The sequence below is a fragment of the Opisthocomus hoazin genome, chromosome 2, assembly GCF_030867145.1.
Source record: "Opisthocomus hoazin isolate bOpiHoa1 chromosome 2, bOpiHoa1.hap1, whole genome shotgun sequence".
NCBI classification, from domain to species: Eukaryota; Metazoa; Chordata; class Aves; order Opisthocomiformes; family Opisthocomidae; genus Opisthocomus; species Opisthocomus hoazin.
The window spans coordinates 101,537,573-101,557,281 of NC_134415.1; the positions used below are offsets into that span (position 1 = coordinate 101,537,573).

A 19,709-nucleotide genomic window follows, 5' to 3' on the forward strand; every position below is an offset into this window, starting at 1 on the left:
CAAAACAGTCAGGTTTTCTGTCCCATCAGAAGACCCTTTAATATCTAGGGTTTCTTTCCTCTTCTAAACCCAGATCTCTGACAACTAATCATTGAATCAGACTACATCTCAAGTTCGAAGAAACCCATAAGGATCATCAAGTCCAATTCCCTGCTCCTCGCAGGACTGCCTAAAACTAGACCATATGACTAGGAGTATTGTCCAGACACTCCTTGAACTCTGACAGGCTTGGTGCTATGCCCACTTCCCTAGGGAGCCCGTTCCAGTGACCAACCGCACTCTCAGTGAAGAACCTTTTCCTATTGTCCAATCTGAACTTCCCTGACACAACTTCATTTCATTTCCTCATGATGTATTGCTGGTCATCAGAGAGACATCAGCACCTCTCCCTCTGCTGCCCCAGTTGAGGAACCTGTAGGCTGTGATGAGATCACCTCTCGTCCTTCTCTTCTCCAAGCTGAACAAACCAAGTAACCTCAGCTGCTCCTCATAAGTCTTGCCCACCAAACCTTGCACCACCTTTCTCACTCTCCTCTGGACACACTCAAATAGTTTGATGTCTGTCTCATATTGAAGCACCCAAAACTGCACACAGTATTTGAGGTGGGGCTGCACCAGTGCAGTGTAGTGTCACCTCGCTTGACCAACTAACTATGCTGAGCTTGATAAACCCCACGACACAGTTCGCCCTTTTGGCTGTCAGGGCACACTTGACTCATATTCAATTTACCATCAACCCAAACCCCCAGATCTCTTTCCCCAGGGCTGCTCTCCACAAAAACTTTGTTAAAATCCAAAATCACCACAGCTACTGGCTTCCCTTGGTCAGCTAGATGGGTGACCTTGTCATAAAAGAAAATTAGGTTGGTTAAGCAGGACTTTCACTTCCAGTACATGTACTGGCTATGACTAGTGACTGATTGTCTCTCAAGTGTTTTTCAGTAACTCTTAGAATAATCTTCTCCTTCCTTTTACCAAGCACTGAAGTGAAACTAACAGGCCTATAATTACCAGGGTCTTGCTTCTTTCCCTGCTTGAAAATTGGGAGAACATTTGCCAGCTTCCCGTCGACTGGGACCTCTGCTGACTCCCTAGACTACAGAAAAATAATGAAGAGAGGTCGCATGATGACATCAGAGAGCTTTTTCAGTGTCGTGGGATGAATCCCATTGGGTCCCGTACATTTATGCAAATCCAGCTGGAGCAGCAAGCCTCAAACAAGTTCAAGGTCATCTGGTACTTTATTATTCCCTAAAGCATTCTAAAAGTTTACATATCTCTTTTTTTTTTTTTTTTAAAAAAAAAAAAAAGAAAGAAAAGGGCATCAAGGGATTACTGCAAGACACTATTAGGGGTCAAAGTCATTTGGGATTTTTCATCTTCTGTGCTTTTGTCTACCACCTCCCATTGTCTCTCTGTCCCCCCCCCCTCCCCCTACCAGTATGCTTTTAGTGTTCGGTCAGCTCATAGCAACTAGAAAACCTGAAATCTGATGTCTAATGGATGTAAGTTACTACAGATGTTTCATTGATTTCAAATAAAATGTCAGACATAAAATGAAGCATTCATTTTTATAATTATCACTTCTTCATGTTGTAACTGAAAGCGGTAAGAAATACCAAAATTTGACCTTATTGGAATAGAAAAAGGTAAAAAGACATGTGAATGTTTCCATGGAAGCAGTATGTTGAAATTAATTTTGGAAAAGACATATTTTTAATAATGAAATTTTTTAAATATATGTTTTTAAGGAAATAAAAAATAGTAAATTCAAGAATTTAGGAAAGAAGTACCAAGAGATTATTAGAACTGTAATACACAGTACAGATCTTCACACTTGTGAACTGAATGTGCTCAGTCAAAAATAAAACCACTGTTGTTGAAAAATCTCCTGTATTGCTTCAGAGCTGGTTAGATGTTCCCTTGACAACTGCTCTGGTTAATCAAGGGTGTAAATGAAGCCACTGTTTCAGTGTTTTGCAGGAGTCGTTTTAGACTGTGTCTTTAATATCAACACCTTTTCAGTAAAGAGGATTTTTGTGGGTATTTTTTCCTGTGATGTGCTGTTAAGTTGGGCTAGTGTTTGTCAGCTTGTAGGAGAAAAATAGTAAATAGTTCTAAATGTAAACCTCCAACTGTGACATTAGAAAATGGACAGTAGTATAACTACCTTGTAATAATTTTTCAGCAGACCAGAAACCACAGTCTGCTAGCAGTGCGAGATCTTTGATCAGAAAAAATCTTACCGTGATAATTTAGCTTGGATAAGAGCAGAGGCTGGTTATCTTTGTAACGCTTAGAGGGTTTTTTGTGTCTGATGATCTGATATTTTAATTTTGTTATGCCTCTCCTTAATCTTCTAGAAACAACGCTACACCTTCAGCACTCTATACAAAACATAATTGCTATAAACTAATTTTTCTGAAGTATGTTGACACATCCATGAATGCACCATTTTTACATGATTACATTAGGTAATTACAACACATGAATGAAGGTAAAAGTCTTCCAGAAGTTCCACTCTCCGAACCTATTCTCATCCATATTGTCAAATATGTAATCAGTTTAAGATACTTTACTCTGTTTCCCTTGATATAAATTGGAATCTGAAGCAATCATGCTATCAGTTAAGGCTGGAGTCAGTCTTTCCAATGATTAGCAGAGACATTAGTATGAATTTTGCATTTGTGCTTTCTACTGTGCTCCTTTAGTGCCACCTGGTGACTAGCTTGAAAGAAAAAAAAAAAAAAGTATGATTTAATTTCTCAGGTGGAGAAGTAGCTGTGATAATTTAAGCAAAAAAATTTGTTTAAGCAAGATTATACCAGATAACTTTTGATGTAGAAGTGCCCTCAATCTTAGCTAGTTTTAGTTCTTTCAATATAATTTCCAGGCCTAAGTGGAAGGTGTCCCTGCCCATAGCATGGGGTTTGGAACTGGATGCTTCTTAAGATCCCTTCCAACCCAAATCATTCTATGATTCTATAATCCACAACTGAGTCATAGCTGTGAGGATGTTACGTAAACATTGCACTTTGTTAGAAAGTCAGTGTTTATGCACGTAATTAATCAAGATGTAAGTAATAATGGCATTCATCACTGTATATAACTTCTGGTTTGCATCTGTTGAGGTCCATGAGTCTTTTGTAAAGAAACAGCCCCTGTGGTAAATCCTTTGTTAATTTTTGTTCTTAATGAGCTTATATAAAGTCCAGAGTAACTATGAAAAAATCACGTTATTCCAAGCCAAGCACAGAAAAGAAGGCTGAACCTCTTCTTATTTTGAATCTGTGGAAACAAATATTTTACTACATCAGGCCTGCACTTTAGCATCTACAGGAACAGGCTGGGTTCCATATAGCTCCAGACCTATTCAGATGATTGTGCAAAATATTCCCGTATGCCCTCCTCATAAAACTGTTTCCCATACCTATGCCCCACACACTCAACTCCCTACTGCTCTGTGAATCCTTTTTATATCATTATGAGTGTGAAATGCATGAATCACAATTTTGGTGCCTGATAAAATAATCCTGCAATAGGAATCATATTGTATTCTCTGCTGTCACTGCCTCTGGAGAGAAAAATACGCTGGCTTTGAGTGCAACTGAAATATGCCACTGAGATGTGAGGCAGATGGACTGAAATGCCTTCAGCATCCAAACGAGTGAAAAAGCACAACTGAACTAAAAATACTTCAAAATTTAAAGATGTCAGTGATTAGCCATTTTCATCTCAGGTGTTTTTAATGTGAGGTCAGTATCTCATAATATGAGGTTAATTAGAAAAATAAAGAAAAATTGTCAAGAGAATAAATCATCAGTTTCATTTTATCTTTTCTAATGTGGATAATGGATTTCTAGCTTCTATGAGATGCGTACAAAAATATGACTGTATTTATCCAGTTGCAAGATGAAGACAGATTTTATCTTAGACTATAAGAAAAATATTATCAAGTTATAGAGCTACATGAAGTGATATTTTAGTTCAGGTCATTTCTGCCGCAGAATATTTCAAGTGCATTCTTTTTTCCATCACTGTTTTTAAAAACTGTATAATTGCATATGTCCATACTGTAGCACTTTGTGGTTTTAAATACTATAGTAAAGAGACAGCATTTCTGTTTTAATTACCATTTTTCATTATTTTCATAATTTTCTCAGAAAAATGTCTTTTGGGCTGCAATTTTCCATGCTCTGCCTCTTTCTAAAAGCCATTTTAAACATATTTGAGTAATCTAGCAAATTCAAACAGTCCTAATTTTGTGGTAATGTAAGCATGAAAAATATTCATTTTGTTCACATTTCAAATGACAGTTTTTCTTTTCTGTGACATAAGACAGAGAGAAACTTCAAGTATTACTTGATTGTAAATCCTTGCAGAGAAAGGAGAAAATGCTGATAAAAGTAGTGGTAGCATTCCTAATGTGCACTCCAGAACACAGGGCAGTAAGTAGCTATGTATTTTTTCTCACAACTCAGACACTAATCTACCGGCTAACACTGAACTAATCAGTTCTTTTCTTTGAGGTTTCATTGCTGAATCTTAAAAAAAAAAAAAAAAAAGCTTTATGTCCTTTGTGAATTTGAGACCTAATGATTAAAATCACTCTATAATAGTTGCTGTTTATAGATACTGGGATTTTTTTTCTTTAGAATGTGTGTTTTCTTTTTTCTGACACATTAGTTTTAAGGTAGAGTGAATCACCAGTTATGCCTATGTAGGGATGACTGCGTTATTATCTACATGAATTTAGGATACTTGGGCTTTTCTACATAAAGATACTGCAGTAAAGACCATGTCAGCATCAAGTAACCTTTAAGGTTTATTTTAATTGCACCTATTTTTAAACTTTCACTTTTTTTTTTCCCCTAGCAAAGAATCAAAACAAGAGATATTATGTATACAAAACAAAGAGAATGCCTGAATACCAGACATTCGCAATGAAAGTTTACAATGCTGAATTTGGCTTGGATGGATGGCTAATTGCTTGAAGATATTCAAACTGACATAGATTGTATTGATCTTTTTCATTAGATGAACATTCTTCTTTATCAGCTTTTCCACATCACTTGAACTTTTGTTCTTTGTGGGCTGGACTGTTATAATGTGTGATCTAAGGGGTAAAACCTTGAATTGATTTAGAAACTGCAGCAGATGTGGACTCCAGAAACCTTCCCAAAAAGCAGGCACAAGGCAAGGGCAGACGGTAGGCTTTGCTGTGAGTGTGTTATGTCTACTACAATATCCACTCAGAGTAGAAAGCATCACGGAAAGTTTAGGAGTTGTTTTTCCCCAAGAGAATCCTAAACGAGCTCATTTTTTTTTAACTGAGAAAGCTGTCTTTATACACTGTAATTTACCTGGACAATTCCCAGCAGCTGAAATGTGAATAGGAATAGTAAATAAAATTCAAAGTATATTTTACATATCAAGAATTGGTTGGAACTCACAGTAGATGGAAGTACTTTCTCCAAAATTGTCCTTACTCCAGGTATCTAAAAAGGACATCGCAACACTATCTGTCAATATAACTATTATTTATTAAGGAGGAACTTCTGTTTACTCAATTTACATTTTATAATGAAATTGTGAAAATTAGCTGATCTTGAGAACAGCAGACATTGCTTCTGGCTCCCTACATTCAAAATCAAAATGTTATGCTAATTTTAGACTACCTAAGAAGGAACTTAACTTAAAAGACATTTAAAAAATACAGGATTTTTTTTAACATAAAAAAACAAAGAAAACGAACATTTTTAAAACTCATTTGAATAGTCTAGGAGTCTAGATCACATTTCAAAAGGTGGTAATAAAAGACGCCATTCAAACATCTCGGTCTTTTAAAAACAATTTAAAACATAGTTGTTCCCGCTTCAAAAGTAGGAAAAGTGTAGCATGCTTACAAAGGTGAAGTAATTTAGCACATTTCAACCCCATGCAGCAGAGCACAGGGAAAAGTCGACAAGTTAGTATTGACTGAATTAACTCTGGAACCAGAAGCAATATAACCACTGGAAAGGCAGGATTTATTGATACAGGTGCGTCACCTGCTGATAGAGATATACTGCCTATGAGACTTGTGTTGGTAGATGCACTATTTTTTTGCTGATCACTCAGAATCACTGCACTGCAGTGAATGCTCTGAATATTCATTAGCAGCCTAATACTACATCCATTTATGTCAATACAGTGTTCCCAGTAACTTCCAAGGTGAAAACTGAGACTTTAAATTTCATACTGAATCTACAGACAGGAGAATAAAATAGTAAGATTGTAGACACAGGAGTAGAAAAGCAAAGCTCAAGGCATAACATGGGATAAATCATACCACAGCAACTCCACAAAATCAACCTGCTGCTGATAAATGAACAGGTAGGCATCTGAGAGCATGGCAGGTCTTGATGTGGTTCATCCACAAGTAAATTTGTCTTTGGCAGTACTGAGGTCGTTTCTATGATTAGGAATATATGCTTGTCATTCAGGACAGAATGGGACTTAAAACACATTAATTCTTTCATACACCTATGGCCTAACATAAAAATTTGTCTATCCCAACACAAAATAGCTTATAAGATTCCTGTCATTGTCCTTTAGCATTTGTTCACCTATAAAAATGGAAAATACGGCAGTCCATATAAATGTATAAATTTTTTTCAGAATATTTTGTAAAATTTTTTGTGTAACATTTGTGAAACATTACACAAAATGTAACATTCTTCTTGTTTAAGACCTTACTCTGGAAACCTAATTATATGGATTTGACTGAGTAGAGTTTCATGTGCAGAATGTGTGTAGCCAGTAAACCTTAACATGTTTCCCAAAAGGACACCTATCACATTCTGTTTTAAAGCATGTGAAAATTGAAACTGAGGCAAAGTGCAGTTGGGAAGTACTTCTACAGAAATAGCAGAGCTGTTTTACAGAATCTATTGACTACTATTCTCCTATTCTGTCATTGCTGTGATAAAATTTATGCAAATTTCCTTTCTAAATACAAAACCAGTATGTTTGAAAATCATCTTGCTGGATTGAATTTTTATTGCTGATAATACTAATAGCATTTCATCAGCTCTCATCATAGAAAGGACCTGAAGAATTCTCAGTGTTTTGCTGAGCATTCACTACTATTTACTTTACAAATTCCCTTCACCTTCTATTCTTCTTTATCTCTGAAGCTCAGTATCAGAGTTTACATTAACAGCATATTTCCCAAGTAGCGATAACTATATGACAATGTAATCTTGCTGCTTAGAGGTATGCAGCCTTTCATTTCTTATTCCATTTCTGGTTGCCCTGTAGGGCAGGAAAAGGAAATTTCCACCTAGGGAGTTCAGCGTCATTCAACATTGATGTTACTTGTCCAACAACCCTCTGTACTAGGGAGACCATATGTCAGCCACAGTTAGCACATGCAATTTATCAATACCTACTTATGCATGTAAAGATCTCTTTCTTCTTTGTCTCTGCATACTATTCAAACACTAGAGTCAAGAACAGTAGGAAGGCAAATAGAAGAGGGACATTAGTAGGAGAAACTTAGATCTTTTGTCTCCTGGGTAGTCCAAGTATCCATGAAACTGGAATTATTAGTATTCAAAGATTGTCATTCTTTATGGAGACAGAAACATCTTTTTCACCTTGCCTTTGTCATGTGAGGTTTGAATACTCTGCTGTCAACAGCATAAACAGTAATGAGTTCTTCTGTTTCCTTCTAGCTATGTGTTGCCTACAAGCAGTCCTGAAGGTTACTGTATGATTGAAATGTCTGCAGATGGAAATCCTCCTGTACAACATAGACTTTCTCTCTCATATCAAGCATCTCAGGTGAGTCTGCAAAACATCAAAAAATAGCTATTTGCTATGAACATTTTGTCAGTGAATGCATTTTGGTTATTTTCAACGGGGACTAGGCGTTCTAACTCTTTCTAAAGGAGGAAATGTAATTCCTTCTCAGATATGATTATGTGTACCTTACTTTTCTTTTAAAGTCTTTTCACATCAAGCATCCATAGTATTTCCATGAATTTCTTCGGTTGACCTGACTCTGAAGCTGCTTAAAGCCCATGAAAAGGACACTGACACTGCAAGAGGAAAAATATTTTAGCAATGTCATTTAACTAGGCCATGGTGTTATTAGAAACAACTCAGATATTGTTAAGCAGTAATTCTGGTTACTTTTTATTTGCAAGCCACAGTCTAGTGGAGGGCAGTTATGAGTCATCAATGACTTAACCTGGTGTCGGGATGGTTGCTAGGACTTTACTTCTGAATCGTATTGTAAAAATGGCTGTCTCCATTTTGAAAATGGTATCAGAAGACTCATTCTAAATGGGCAATAGGCCCACTTTCCCAAATCTTGAGGTTTTCTCTTATTCTTTGTCTCTATGTTATCACCTCTCTTTGTTGTGCTTTCACTCATCAGAAGATTGTTTCTGCATGATACATTTTAAATGTTTTTAGATCTTAGAATTTGAACTGTGATTATCAGCTCACTTCGTAAGTTTGTTCACTGGAAGGCTGGAAAATTAGCTGTGGAGATGCTAATCATGATGCGCATATCATGGTGTGCACTGACAGTTAGTAACAGAATTTCTTCCCGGAGTCGGTATCTAGGTGTTTGTTGAGTTTCATACAAAGAATTAACTTGTGTGAGATATTGCTATTAGCCCAATCAGTTGTCTATTCCTAGCTTCCAGATGATCAACCTGACATTCTTCTGCAGAAGGTTTTCTTGTCGCGTCCTTTATGTCTCAGGTTCATAGCTCTCGCAGAAAGTAAAGCTAACACTATTGGCAGCTTCCGCGTAGAGTATCTGGGGAAAGAACTTACCCATCAGTACCTAATAATAGAGAAGCCAGTAACACCTTGCTCATATAAAAACTGACAGCTGACACCTTTGATGTCATGCACCAATATTGTACATCAGAATATTTCTGCCCCTAATCAGGAAATTTCCTTGGTTCTAAGAACCAACTGCTCTGTTTCTGTGGGTTAAGTTTCAGTTCATATCACAAGTAGGTTTTTAAAATGAATGTTCTGGTCATCCCCACTTAACACAGTTTGGTTCATGTGGCAGAGCAATCCTGGAGCACGGCAGCTGAATACTTTTATGATAAAACTGTACAAAAGATGCTCTCTATGAGTGCGCTTAAAGTGCTGTAACCACTAATGTGTGTATCACAGCACCAAATTATACTTAATCCAGAATAACTCCTTGCATGGTATGTAGTATAAATGTCATATCCTCACAAGTAACTATTGCACTTTATAGATCTGCTCCTAATTTGCCAGAGCCTCTATTTTATTTACAAAGTACACAAGCAAAGAAAGAAAAAAAGAGATATTTCTTACCTCTAGGAGGACTAATGCATTTCTTCCTGTTACTGGCCAGGCTAATGTTCTTACCACTCAGGCTACAAGTGAAGGACATTTTCAAATTCATATTTCAAAATTTAAGCATGAGTATTACAGAAATTAACATAATGTTAATATAATGTTTTCTTAAGCCTGTTATGTTATTAACAGGACTTTCAGGAATTCTTCATGTGTGATTCCTTAAAACGTACTCTGGTTAAGTCAGTTAAATTCGGAACGGAACCTTTATAGAAAGAAATGTGTATTACAGTGTACTTGCAAGAGTTTGAACACCTAAAACGTTATGATAAAATCCATTGACGCAAGAAACTGAGCAGACCCTACTGAAGTTGTTCTGCTGTATGCTGGATCTGCCCCGAAGGCCAGTGTTTTTGCAAAATGAGCCAAATAATAAAAAGATTATGTAGCAACACAAGTGTTAAAAACACTTTTATTAATCATAGACATGTTACATTTCTGTCCAACACTTTGCTTAATTCTTGTAACAGGTTCACAAGCAGAGAGAAATTGTCTGTCTGCAAACAGTACTTACAAATCTTGTCTGTAGCTACGCTGGTTTACAGCTTTGTTTGAAAGAGGATAAAGTCAAGTGATATGAAATGAATTCCACAAGTGCCGAGCTGATGTCTTTAAATTCCTTCCACATGAAAAATCTGATTTCATTTTAACCATGCTCTAAAAAAAGTAGTGTTTTTTTTCTTTCCCTTCTAAATGAAAGACATTAGAAGTAAAGGAATATCTGGAGGTATTCATGTTTATTATATCACCAAATTTCACTCGAAATTTTCACCAATGGAGCTCCAGGACTGACAAAAGCAAAGCAAAATCATACAGATGTGTGAACTCCAGATAAATCGATATCATGTTTTCTTTCTGTTCCTAGTTCTTTACAGTTGATATCTGAATATGATAGCAAAGGGGCCCTTCACTATAAGTTATCTCCTCAGGTAAATTATCTCTTTGTTTTACACATGCTGTGATTTATTTTTTTATTTCATTCGCTTAGTCCTACTTGACTTAAATTGGCTAGGTTTCACCCACTTTTTTGGATTGATGCTATTGTACAAATAAATGCAACACAGTGTGATACAGTTATGAATAAATTATGATTTTTTAAATTCTTAGTGACAGGCATTTAGCAAAGGAACTTAGGAACAGTGAAACCCCATGTCAGAACTCCATAAAGTCAGACATCAGCTTAAGGAGTGGAATTCACAGTGCTAAATGAGTCATAGGTCCTTTAAATGTAATGGTCAAGGGTTTGACTCCTAGGTCAGGTAGCACAGGAAATACCATACTGAGCACTAATATGAGTTGGTCAGTCCCAGTACGCAATAGCTGCAGGTGTTTCCTTGTCATCTTTATGAGGAAGTTCTAGGTATTTATGGCTCTAGAATTTGCTATCTAAATTTTCCTTTTTCCCCTGGGCTTCAGTATAGCAATCTGTTTTCTGTTACTCATCCAAAAAAAGTAAAATCTTGTTTCTGTATTCCCCTTATCTTGCAGTCCTGTAGGTCCTAGATCCTGAAGAAAAGCTTTATCTTCAAGTCTGCAGCTTCTACACTTCCTACACCAGCCCTCAACCATGGATGTAAAACTCACAATATAGAAATGAGGGAAGCAATGAGATAACTTTACCACAGTCATTGTGGTTATGATGCTTTGTATGAATTAGCTTTTTTAAAATGAGAACCACATTTAAAAAAAGAATCCCTTCAACAAGAATCACAGTTTTTGGCCAACTTCAAGTAGTGGCTATTTCCTTTAACTCTCACTGTTAATCATTCATTGCTTACAGTAACATCACAAATCACATTATTTTTTGATGATTCTCTTCTTGTTTCTGCAGATCAGCTTTGGATCAATCTTCCTTGGAAATGTTGCTGTTCATGAAAAGGTTCATCGATGTGCTGGGCAGATACATGGCTATAAAGGATGCATTAGGGATTTTCAAGTTAACAACAAAGAGTTGTTTATCATAGAGGAGGCTCTTGGAGGGAGGAACATTGAGAACTGCAATGTTCCTGTATGTGATTATCATCCATGTCACAATGGTGGGACCTGCACCAGGTAAGAGTTACCTCTTTAATCATTTTATCAACTATTTACACTCTGTGGCTGGTAGGTTCATCCTTAATGAGAAATTACTATAATTTTCTGTCTAATGAAGTAATCACCAATCTTTTATCTTGATAATATTAAATACCAAATGTGACTTTTCTGTGCCTAACCAGAGAGATTTTATACCTTATTTGCTTACATGAAAAGAGATATAAAATGTAATTACATTGCCCACACTTCATACGTATTGCTCTGCTGCCAGAATTGCTTTGCAATCAACTAGATCAGTTTCTCTACAAGGCTCGGTAGCTAAATCAGACTCTTTGTATAGCTAGTTTGGACAGAAACACATAAGATCTCATGCCTCTGTCTAACAGCTCTTCACCTTACTAGGCCTTGTACCCTTCCTGGGTACACAGAATAGGCCTTCATCACCACACTCTGAAAACAGTAACAAGTAAATCAGCACCTTCAGTGCGTGTGGAGAAATATTATCGAAGAACCTGGAAAGTTAAAGTGCATCATGCTGAAAGAGGAGTTGGGGTTCAAAAGAGACAGGGACTATAAGCACAGAGGATAATGGTTCAGCTGAATGACGGTTCATTTGTAGCACAGTAACTGTTTAAGCTATAGTAACCTGTTCATTGCCTAAGGCACGTAGCATTTAGGAACCTCATTTCTGTTTAAAATTGATAGAACTCATGAAGTAGATGCCATGTCTATTTTAAAAATTATGCTTCAGCTTCAAGGCAAATGCTGAACTGAACATAGTCTAAAGTTCTTTTAAAGCTCTGGACCACTGTGTGTTTCTTAGGTTGAGGAGACCTTGAATCAAAGTTATAAGGTGCTTCTCTGCCTGTCTTGATTGATGTGAGCACACAAAGAACACCAAACAGGTTTTTGATCTCTAAGCCTTGTTTGACTGCAGCACAAATGAGAACAACTCAACTTCATCAAAACATACACAATTTGCCTATTAGACAGGTGAAAATGAGTGTGTACTTGAGAGTAATGAGACCATTTTACCTCTGCTGTTCCTTGCTATATTTCTGTCATTCTGCCGATTGGTCTGTCATCTACCACTATGGAATACTGTTTCATTTAAAGCTTCAGTCCTGAATAATTCATGACCATTGGATTTGTTTCCTGCATTTCTGCTTTCTAACTGCTGGCCTCAGCCCTTTTCAGAAATGCTTTTGTTCTGAAATGAGCCACTGCTCTTCCGTCCAGAGGAGTCACAGAAGGTTGTTCATGTGCAAACCAGGGATAAGCATCTCTACATAAGCATGATTTTCTTGATTTTCTACAACAGTCAACTGATTTTCAGGGATTATCTCCTCCAAGCCCAAGAATGATCCATTCCAATGAGCAGGAAATCAAGTGACAGGAAGCCTGTATGGATGAACAAGAAGCCTCTGAAAAAACTTGAACATCAAAAGGAAGGATACAAGAGGTAGAACCATGGCCAGATGACTTGGGAAGAATACAAAGAAAATGTCCAAATATTCTGATATGGGGCTAGGAAAGCCAAAGTCAATCTGGAGTTTAATCTGGCAGGGAACATGCAGGGCAAAACCAAATGCTTCTACAAGTACATCAGCAGCAAAAGGAAGACTTGGTAAAATGTGGGCTTGCTGCTCAATGGGGCAGATGTTCTGGTAACAGAAAAGGCTGAAATACTCATGGCTTCTTCACCTCAGTATTTACTGATAAGACTGACTTTCAAGAATCCTATTCCTCTCAGATCTGTGGGAGAAATTCTGGAGCAAAGAAGACCTCCTTGGTGGAGGAGAATCAGTTTAGGGGACATTTAAAACCAGCTGGACATATATAAGTCCATGGGACCTGATGAGATTCACACATGAGTGCTGAGGGAGCTATCTGATGTCATAGCAAGATCAATCCTGATAATCACTGAAAGATCAAGGTGACTGGGATAGGTTCCTGAGGACTAGAAGACTGTCTTCAGGAAGGGCAAGAAGGAGGACCTGAGGAACTACAGGATGGTTAGCCCCACTTTGATCTGTGGGGAGCTGATGTAGCAAATTGTCCTGGAAACTGTTTCCAAACACATGAAGTACAAGAACGTGGTTGGGAGTAGTCACTGTGGATTTATGGGGGGAAATTGTGCTTAACCAGCCTGATAGCCTTCCACAATGAGATGACTGGCTTGATGCATGACAGGAGAGCACTGGATGTTGTTTACGCTACTTTAGTAAGGCTTCAGCACTGCGTCCCATAACATCTTTAGTTTCAGACTGATTAAGTGCTGGCTAGGCAAGTGCACAGCTAGGTGAACTGAAAACTTTCTGAAGGGCAGGCTCAAAAAGCACAAAGGATCAGGGACACAAATTCCAGATGGAGGCCAGTCACTAGCAGAGTACCCCAAGTCTCAACACTAGATCCAATACTGCTTATGTTCATTCATAAGATGGGACAGGGTGCACCCCAGAAACAAGTTTTAAATACAAAGCAAGGAGTAATTAATGCACAAAATGTGTCTACTGCTGTTCAGAGGGACCTTGACAGCCTGGAGAAATGAGAAAACAGGAATCTCATGTTGTTCAAAAAAAAGGGAAATGAAAATTCTTACACCTGTGATGGAATAACCCCAAGCACCAGTATAGACTGGGGACTGCCTGTCTGCAAAGCAGCTTTGAGAAGACGACTTGTAAGTTCTAGTGGACAGCTAGTTGACCATGAGTCAGCAAAGTGCCCTAGTGAAAAAGAAAGCCAACAGCATTCCAGGCTGCGTTGGAAAGAGAGTGTTGGTCAAGGGAGGTCATTCTTTCCACCTCTTCTCACTTGGTTTGCTGGTTTTCATATGTAGGTACAGGCATTCTTCAGCCAGTTCACAATCTGTCTATATTCAGTAAGCTTCACCTTGCTAGGAAGATCTAAATGCCTTGTTTCACATCTAAGTTCTGCAGCTCTAATTTCATACAGTTCACTTGGCAGAATAGAATTTACTTTTTCAGAGGCTGATCATTCCTCTTAGCTGTCAAGACTGCCAATAAAAATTATCGCCACAGAGTATCTCTCAGGATTTGGAGGTTTCACTTGAATAGGTTACTAGTTCAGTGGTCTTTAGAGGAGCAATTCGTGCATCCCAAAGTCCTGAAGCTTCATTTTGTCCACAGAGTGTGCAACATTCTCTTTCCTGGAGAGTTAAACATATATCTGAGAACAGGCTGCTCCATCACTGTTAAACTTGTAAACAATCAAATCACTTCTGCTTTGCAGAAGACTGTGGCAGATCTGAAATATTTGCTTCTTGATAAGTCACCTACCTATCTGCACCACTTTCTTTGTAAAGGATGTAAACAGGGTGGCAATTTGGGATGTAAATTTGCCTGTGCTAGCTGCCAATTTTTGGGAATACTGGTAGGCTTTATACACAGACTCTGCCTGACAGAATGCCAGGGTCAGAAACTCCTTGAGGAAAGCTTCAGTTTGGTGTATAACAACTCCTTTTTCCACAGGTTTGAGCAGATTGAGGAGATATGAGAAAACAATAACTTGTATACTTCCTGATCAGCCTTGGCAGGGCTGGCTCCAAAATCTTTCATCTGGACTTGAACACTCCACAATGTCTGTTCCTCTGAATCTGCTGTCTTAAGACCTAAGTCCAGTGCTTCCATGGGTGGGGCATCTGCGGAAAGGAATGACAAGAGATTCAGTGCTATAGACTCTTCTTGTACTTCTCTCCAGGCAATGCCTGCTAATAGTAGGAATCTATTTAGAAAATGTGCATACTGTAACAAACTATTCAGTAAATGGACCAATTTTAATTGTGTTGGACTTGTTGGCACCTTCTTGCTTCAGCGTTTTGGTTACACACACCCTTTGGTACTTTTTGTAGCTGAAAGATACAAGTTTCTCCCCTCGTTCCTTTTTAATTTGTTAGTTGCTTTAGCCTAGCAACTGTTTGTTTAATTACTTGTTCATCAACCTGTCACATCAACTTCACATCTTCTCATGCATGGAGCAGGAGAATTGAAAAGCCAGAGGCGGACATTTTGTGTATTGTTTATAAGGAAAAATTTCCAGGCTTTTGTCCCAAAGTTGAAACGGTGCATGTGGACTATACAACAGTGTTATCTTCAAGTAATGTGCTTATATGCATGAGACTGCAGCCAATGAGAGCCACAAATAATCTATAGTGTTAAAAAATATCCTTCTACCATTAATTGGACCATTAATTGTCCATGTGCATATTTATTACTGTAAAATTCTTAGTTGTATTTAAAAAAAGAAATTCAGATTAAACAAGCAACAATTTGATGATTCATAGAAAGCTATTATTGACTTGTTTCTTATTTTGGCCCATTGTTTCAATTACATACTTTAGTTGCAAAAAAAAGACTTTTTTATTGCCTGTTCTTCCTCAGGTGTTTGGCAATGAATTAGAGTTTTTGCTCCTGAAAGGCCATGAAGTATTATATAGCGAATATGTCAGCGATGTTTTACAATGAACATGGGAGCTTGTCAACACATACTGCTGGGCATAGACAGGTGTGTTTCATAAGAAACATTTTTTACAGTTGTTCTTAAAAGAAAGTTATTTGCCTTTTCTCATTGTAAGAGTACAAAAATATCATTGTAGTGTTCATCCTATTAATTACGACAATTATGGAGAAGAAACTTATTTGACAGAAAAAAAATGATTTTTTGTGTTTTGGTAGCAAGAGACACGGATTAGTATGCACCTGGTTTTCAGATACAAAATTTCGGGATGCAGCAGGGGCCAGCAGCTACCTGCGGTCTGCTGCTGGTTGCATCACGTGCTGCCTAGAGGCCTGGCAGGGCAGGCCCTGGCAGCTAGGGCCTGTCCCACTGCCCCGGACAGGAGCATTATTTTTATGTTAAGATCCTCTCCACTTTGTTTATTTATTTTTTTTACAGGGTTCATTAGGTTCCATTTATATTTTGACTAAAAAAAGGGTCTGTATGTAGGTGTTTTGGTTTAACCCCAGCTGGCATCTAAGCACCACACAGCCTCTCACTCACTCCCCCCCTGACTGGGGAAAGAATCAGAAGTAAAAAGTGAGAAGCCTCTTGAGACAAAGGCAATTTAACAGGTAAAGCAAAAGCCATGCGCACAAGCAAAGCAAAACAAGGAATCCATTCACTACTTCCCATCAGCAGGCAGAAGTTCAGCCATCTCCAGGAAAACAGGGCTCCATCACGTGTGATGCTTACTTCTAAAGACACAAGCTACAACTCCAAACGTCCCCCCCTCCTTTTTCTTCCCCCAGCATTTTATTAGAGAGCATGATGTCATATGGTATGGATTATCCCCTTGGTCAGCTGGGGTCAGCTGTCCCAGCTGTGTCCCCTCCCAACTTCTTGTGCACTCCCAGCCTACTCATTGGAGGGGTGGTGTGAGCAGCAGAAAGGGCCTTGACTCTTGTGTAAAGGACTGCTCAGCAACAGCAAAAACATCCCTGTGTCTTTAACACTGTTTTCAGCACAAATCCAAAATATAGCCCCATACTAGCTACTATGAAGAAAATCAACTCCATCCCAGCAAAAACCAGCACAATAGGATAAAAACCATTCTGTTTGAAAAGTATTTAAATGTACTTTATATCAGATGAGTGGTTCAGTACAAATCTAAATTTCTTTACATAGCCATTATTTTATTAGTTTTTAGAAACAGTACTCTACTATGTGAATGCTCTATTGCTTTTAGAAGCACTTTTGCAAGCTCTTTTACTGCACTTTAAATCCATGCTAATGTAGAATTCCAGAGACTGGTTAATTTCAGAGGAAAAAAATTACCACTATTCAGTAAATTTAGTGTTTGAGTGTCATATAGTTCTATGACTAATTCTGTGAATTCAAAGATCATTGGATTTGAAAGTAGGTGTTTGAAAAGGGCGTGGAAAGATTAACCTAGGAAGCTCTTAATATTCTGTGTGGCCCCCTCATCATCTGAGCCAGACGTGAAAAATTAAGCTTAATGTTAATTAAGAAGACACATCTGTATGTGTGAAATAAACTCATAAAATTACTTCACCAATGATTTGACAATTATGTCAGCAGCTATGCTAGTAGTAGTTAACACATTGGTTTTAAATTGTGTAAAGACTCAAGAAAATGTAAACATAGACAAACTTAGCTTTTATAGTGCAGAGTACAATCTCAAAGTTAATGGCTCCCACAAACAATCATGTTTCCCGTGTCTCAAACTATTCTCAGAGTGATTATTCTTACCGCTGTTGTTCCGTATGTATTGGTGCAGCAGATGGGTCCGTTAATGTGAATCAATTAACCAAGACTAAAAAATCAAAATCAATCCATGATAAATAGAGAGACACTTATCTACAGCTTTCAACCACCATGAAGGCTGTAATCACCAAAAATACACAACAAATGTGATTTTTCCGTTTTCATCCCCTGATAATGTAAGAAATTCCTAGATATGTAAGTCTCATTTGAATGGCACCTTTTCAGCTGTAAATAGGAAAAGACATATTTAAAATCATATTTCAGAAACTGTCTGTTTTCTGCATACTGAACCATCACTAAATTATTCTTAAGCCTTAAAGAACTGATCACCAAATGAAAAATTCCATCCAAACTGTTTCCTAAAATGCATCTGATAAGGTTTCAAATGCCTGGTTTTTAATGTTATAAAATGATTTCTAGGTTAGCTTTCTTGTAAGTTAAAGGAGATTTTATAGTCGAACTTGTCTAAGAGATAGAATTCCATATGTTGCAGATACCGAGGAGACCAGGTTGAAGTGACTTAACAAGTTCTGTGGTCTGTTTTTAGTACATATCCTCAATGTTAATTAAAATAAACTATAGAAAAAGTCATTATGAATATAACTGTTTTTACAAAAGAAGAAAGCATTCATACTGTAGAGTCTGTAAACACTAAAATGATTGTTTTAAAACTTTTTTTACATCTCATTGCCCATTTCAAAGGATAGTCATGGTGAACTTTTCCCAGTTTATGTGTCAGAAATACTCTTGTGCTTCCTTGTGCCCTTAAGCCAAAAATGCATGTTATGTCAGGTTTTGGCTGAAGGTACTTATCTAAGGACAGGCTTTTATGCCCTTATTAATTCTTTTCTCACATTTCTAGCACAGAGCTGCGCTTTGCTTTCAGCGCTCAAGATCTGATTTGTGTGTTTGTTGAACTAAAGAAAAAATTGTTACACGAGAAAGAATAAGTGCCCATTTTCAAACCAAGGAGCATTGAAGCACCTCCCAGAATTGTTAACAGCATTGCAGGCCAGATTTTTAGAATTGCTCATGGATTTCCTATCACTGCTTTAGATGTAGCTGTTTCTGGGTAAGAAAGGAAGCAGCTGGTCAGAAATAGCAGAACTCATCATACATCAAGCATCTTTTTAAAGATCTATATTATAAGATAAGATACTCAGGCCAACATATTATCTAGAGCATCTATTTGTTGGTTTTTTAACAAATCTAAATCCTCGTTAACTTCACTAAGATCCATATTAAGTTCAGAACTAATGTTTTATATTCCACTGTATTCAACTCTTGCAGAAAGATAAACTAAGCAAAGGGCTTGAATTTTTTGGATCCTGTACTTTTAATGACATTAGGTAACTAACATAGCTGGAGTTTGATACTTATGAAATACATTCACATTTGGAAATCTGTTGTTTTTTTCTAATGCTTACTTCAAATTGGGCTTTGGTGAAGAATATAATTCATTTAAATTTATTTTTAAACGCTTTTCTTTTTCTGGCTTAGAGATCATGCATAGTTTCAGGTTCCACGTGTCCTTAGGAAAAATAATGCCATTCTTAAGAAAAATATTTCACATAATTTTTAGTAGTATGAAAGACCATGCCATTGAGCTCCTCAGAATGACCAAAATCCTGTTGGACATGGGTTTGTTACATCATGTTTTCACAGGCAAGTCCAGTGAGTGAAAGAGAAAATTTCATCTCCAATTTTCCTAACACTAGGTATTAATAGGTGGAGAATTCTTTTGCCCAGGCTGATCTTTCTGATAGAAGGAGTTGTGTTTGGCTTAAAACTCATATACAAAATCTGCATACTTTTTTCTGAACTGAATCTACATTTCTCCCACCTTAGTTTTCCTTAAAGCAAAACCAGAAAACTGAAATTCTAACCCCAGGTTCTTGGTCTTGAATTTTAGATAGTAAATTTCTCTAATCCACAGTTGTATTAGCATATCTGTTTCAATACTGAATTAGTGGAACTAAGTGTGTCTCACTCTTAGCATCACAAACAGATTTCCATTTTATCATACTTTATTTCTT

The 19,709-nt window shown here is 37.4% G+C and overlaps 1 protein-coding gene across 1 annotated transcript in view; it reads left to right on the forward strand.

Moving 5' to 3' along the window:
• Positions 1–19,709, forward strand: part of EYS (eyes shut homolog) — a 966,530-nt gene that overhangs the window by 829,309 nt on the left and 117,512 nt on the right. Inside the window, exons 40-41 of the mRNA XM_075414597.1 lie at positions 7,719–7,827; positions 11,228–11,448. Of these exons, the coding sequence (XP_075270712.1) occupies positions 7,719–7,827; positions 11,228–11,448 (330 nt within the window). The remainder of the gene's footprint in view (positions 1–7,718; positions 7,828–11,227; positions 11,449–19,709) is intronic.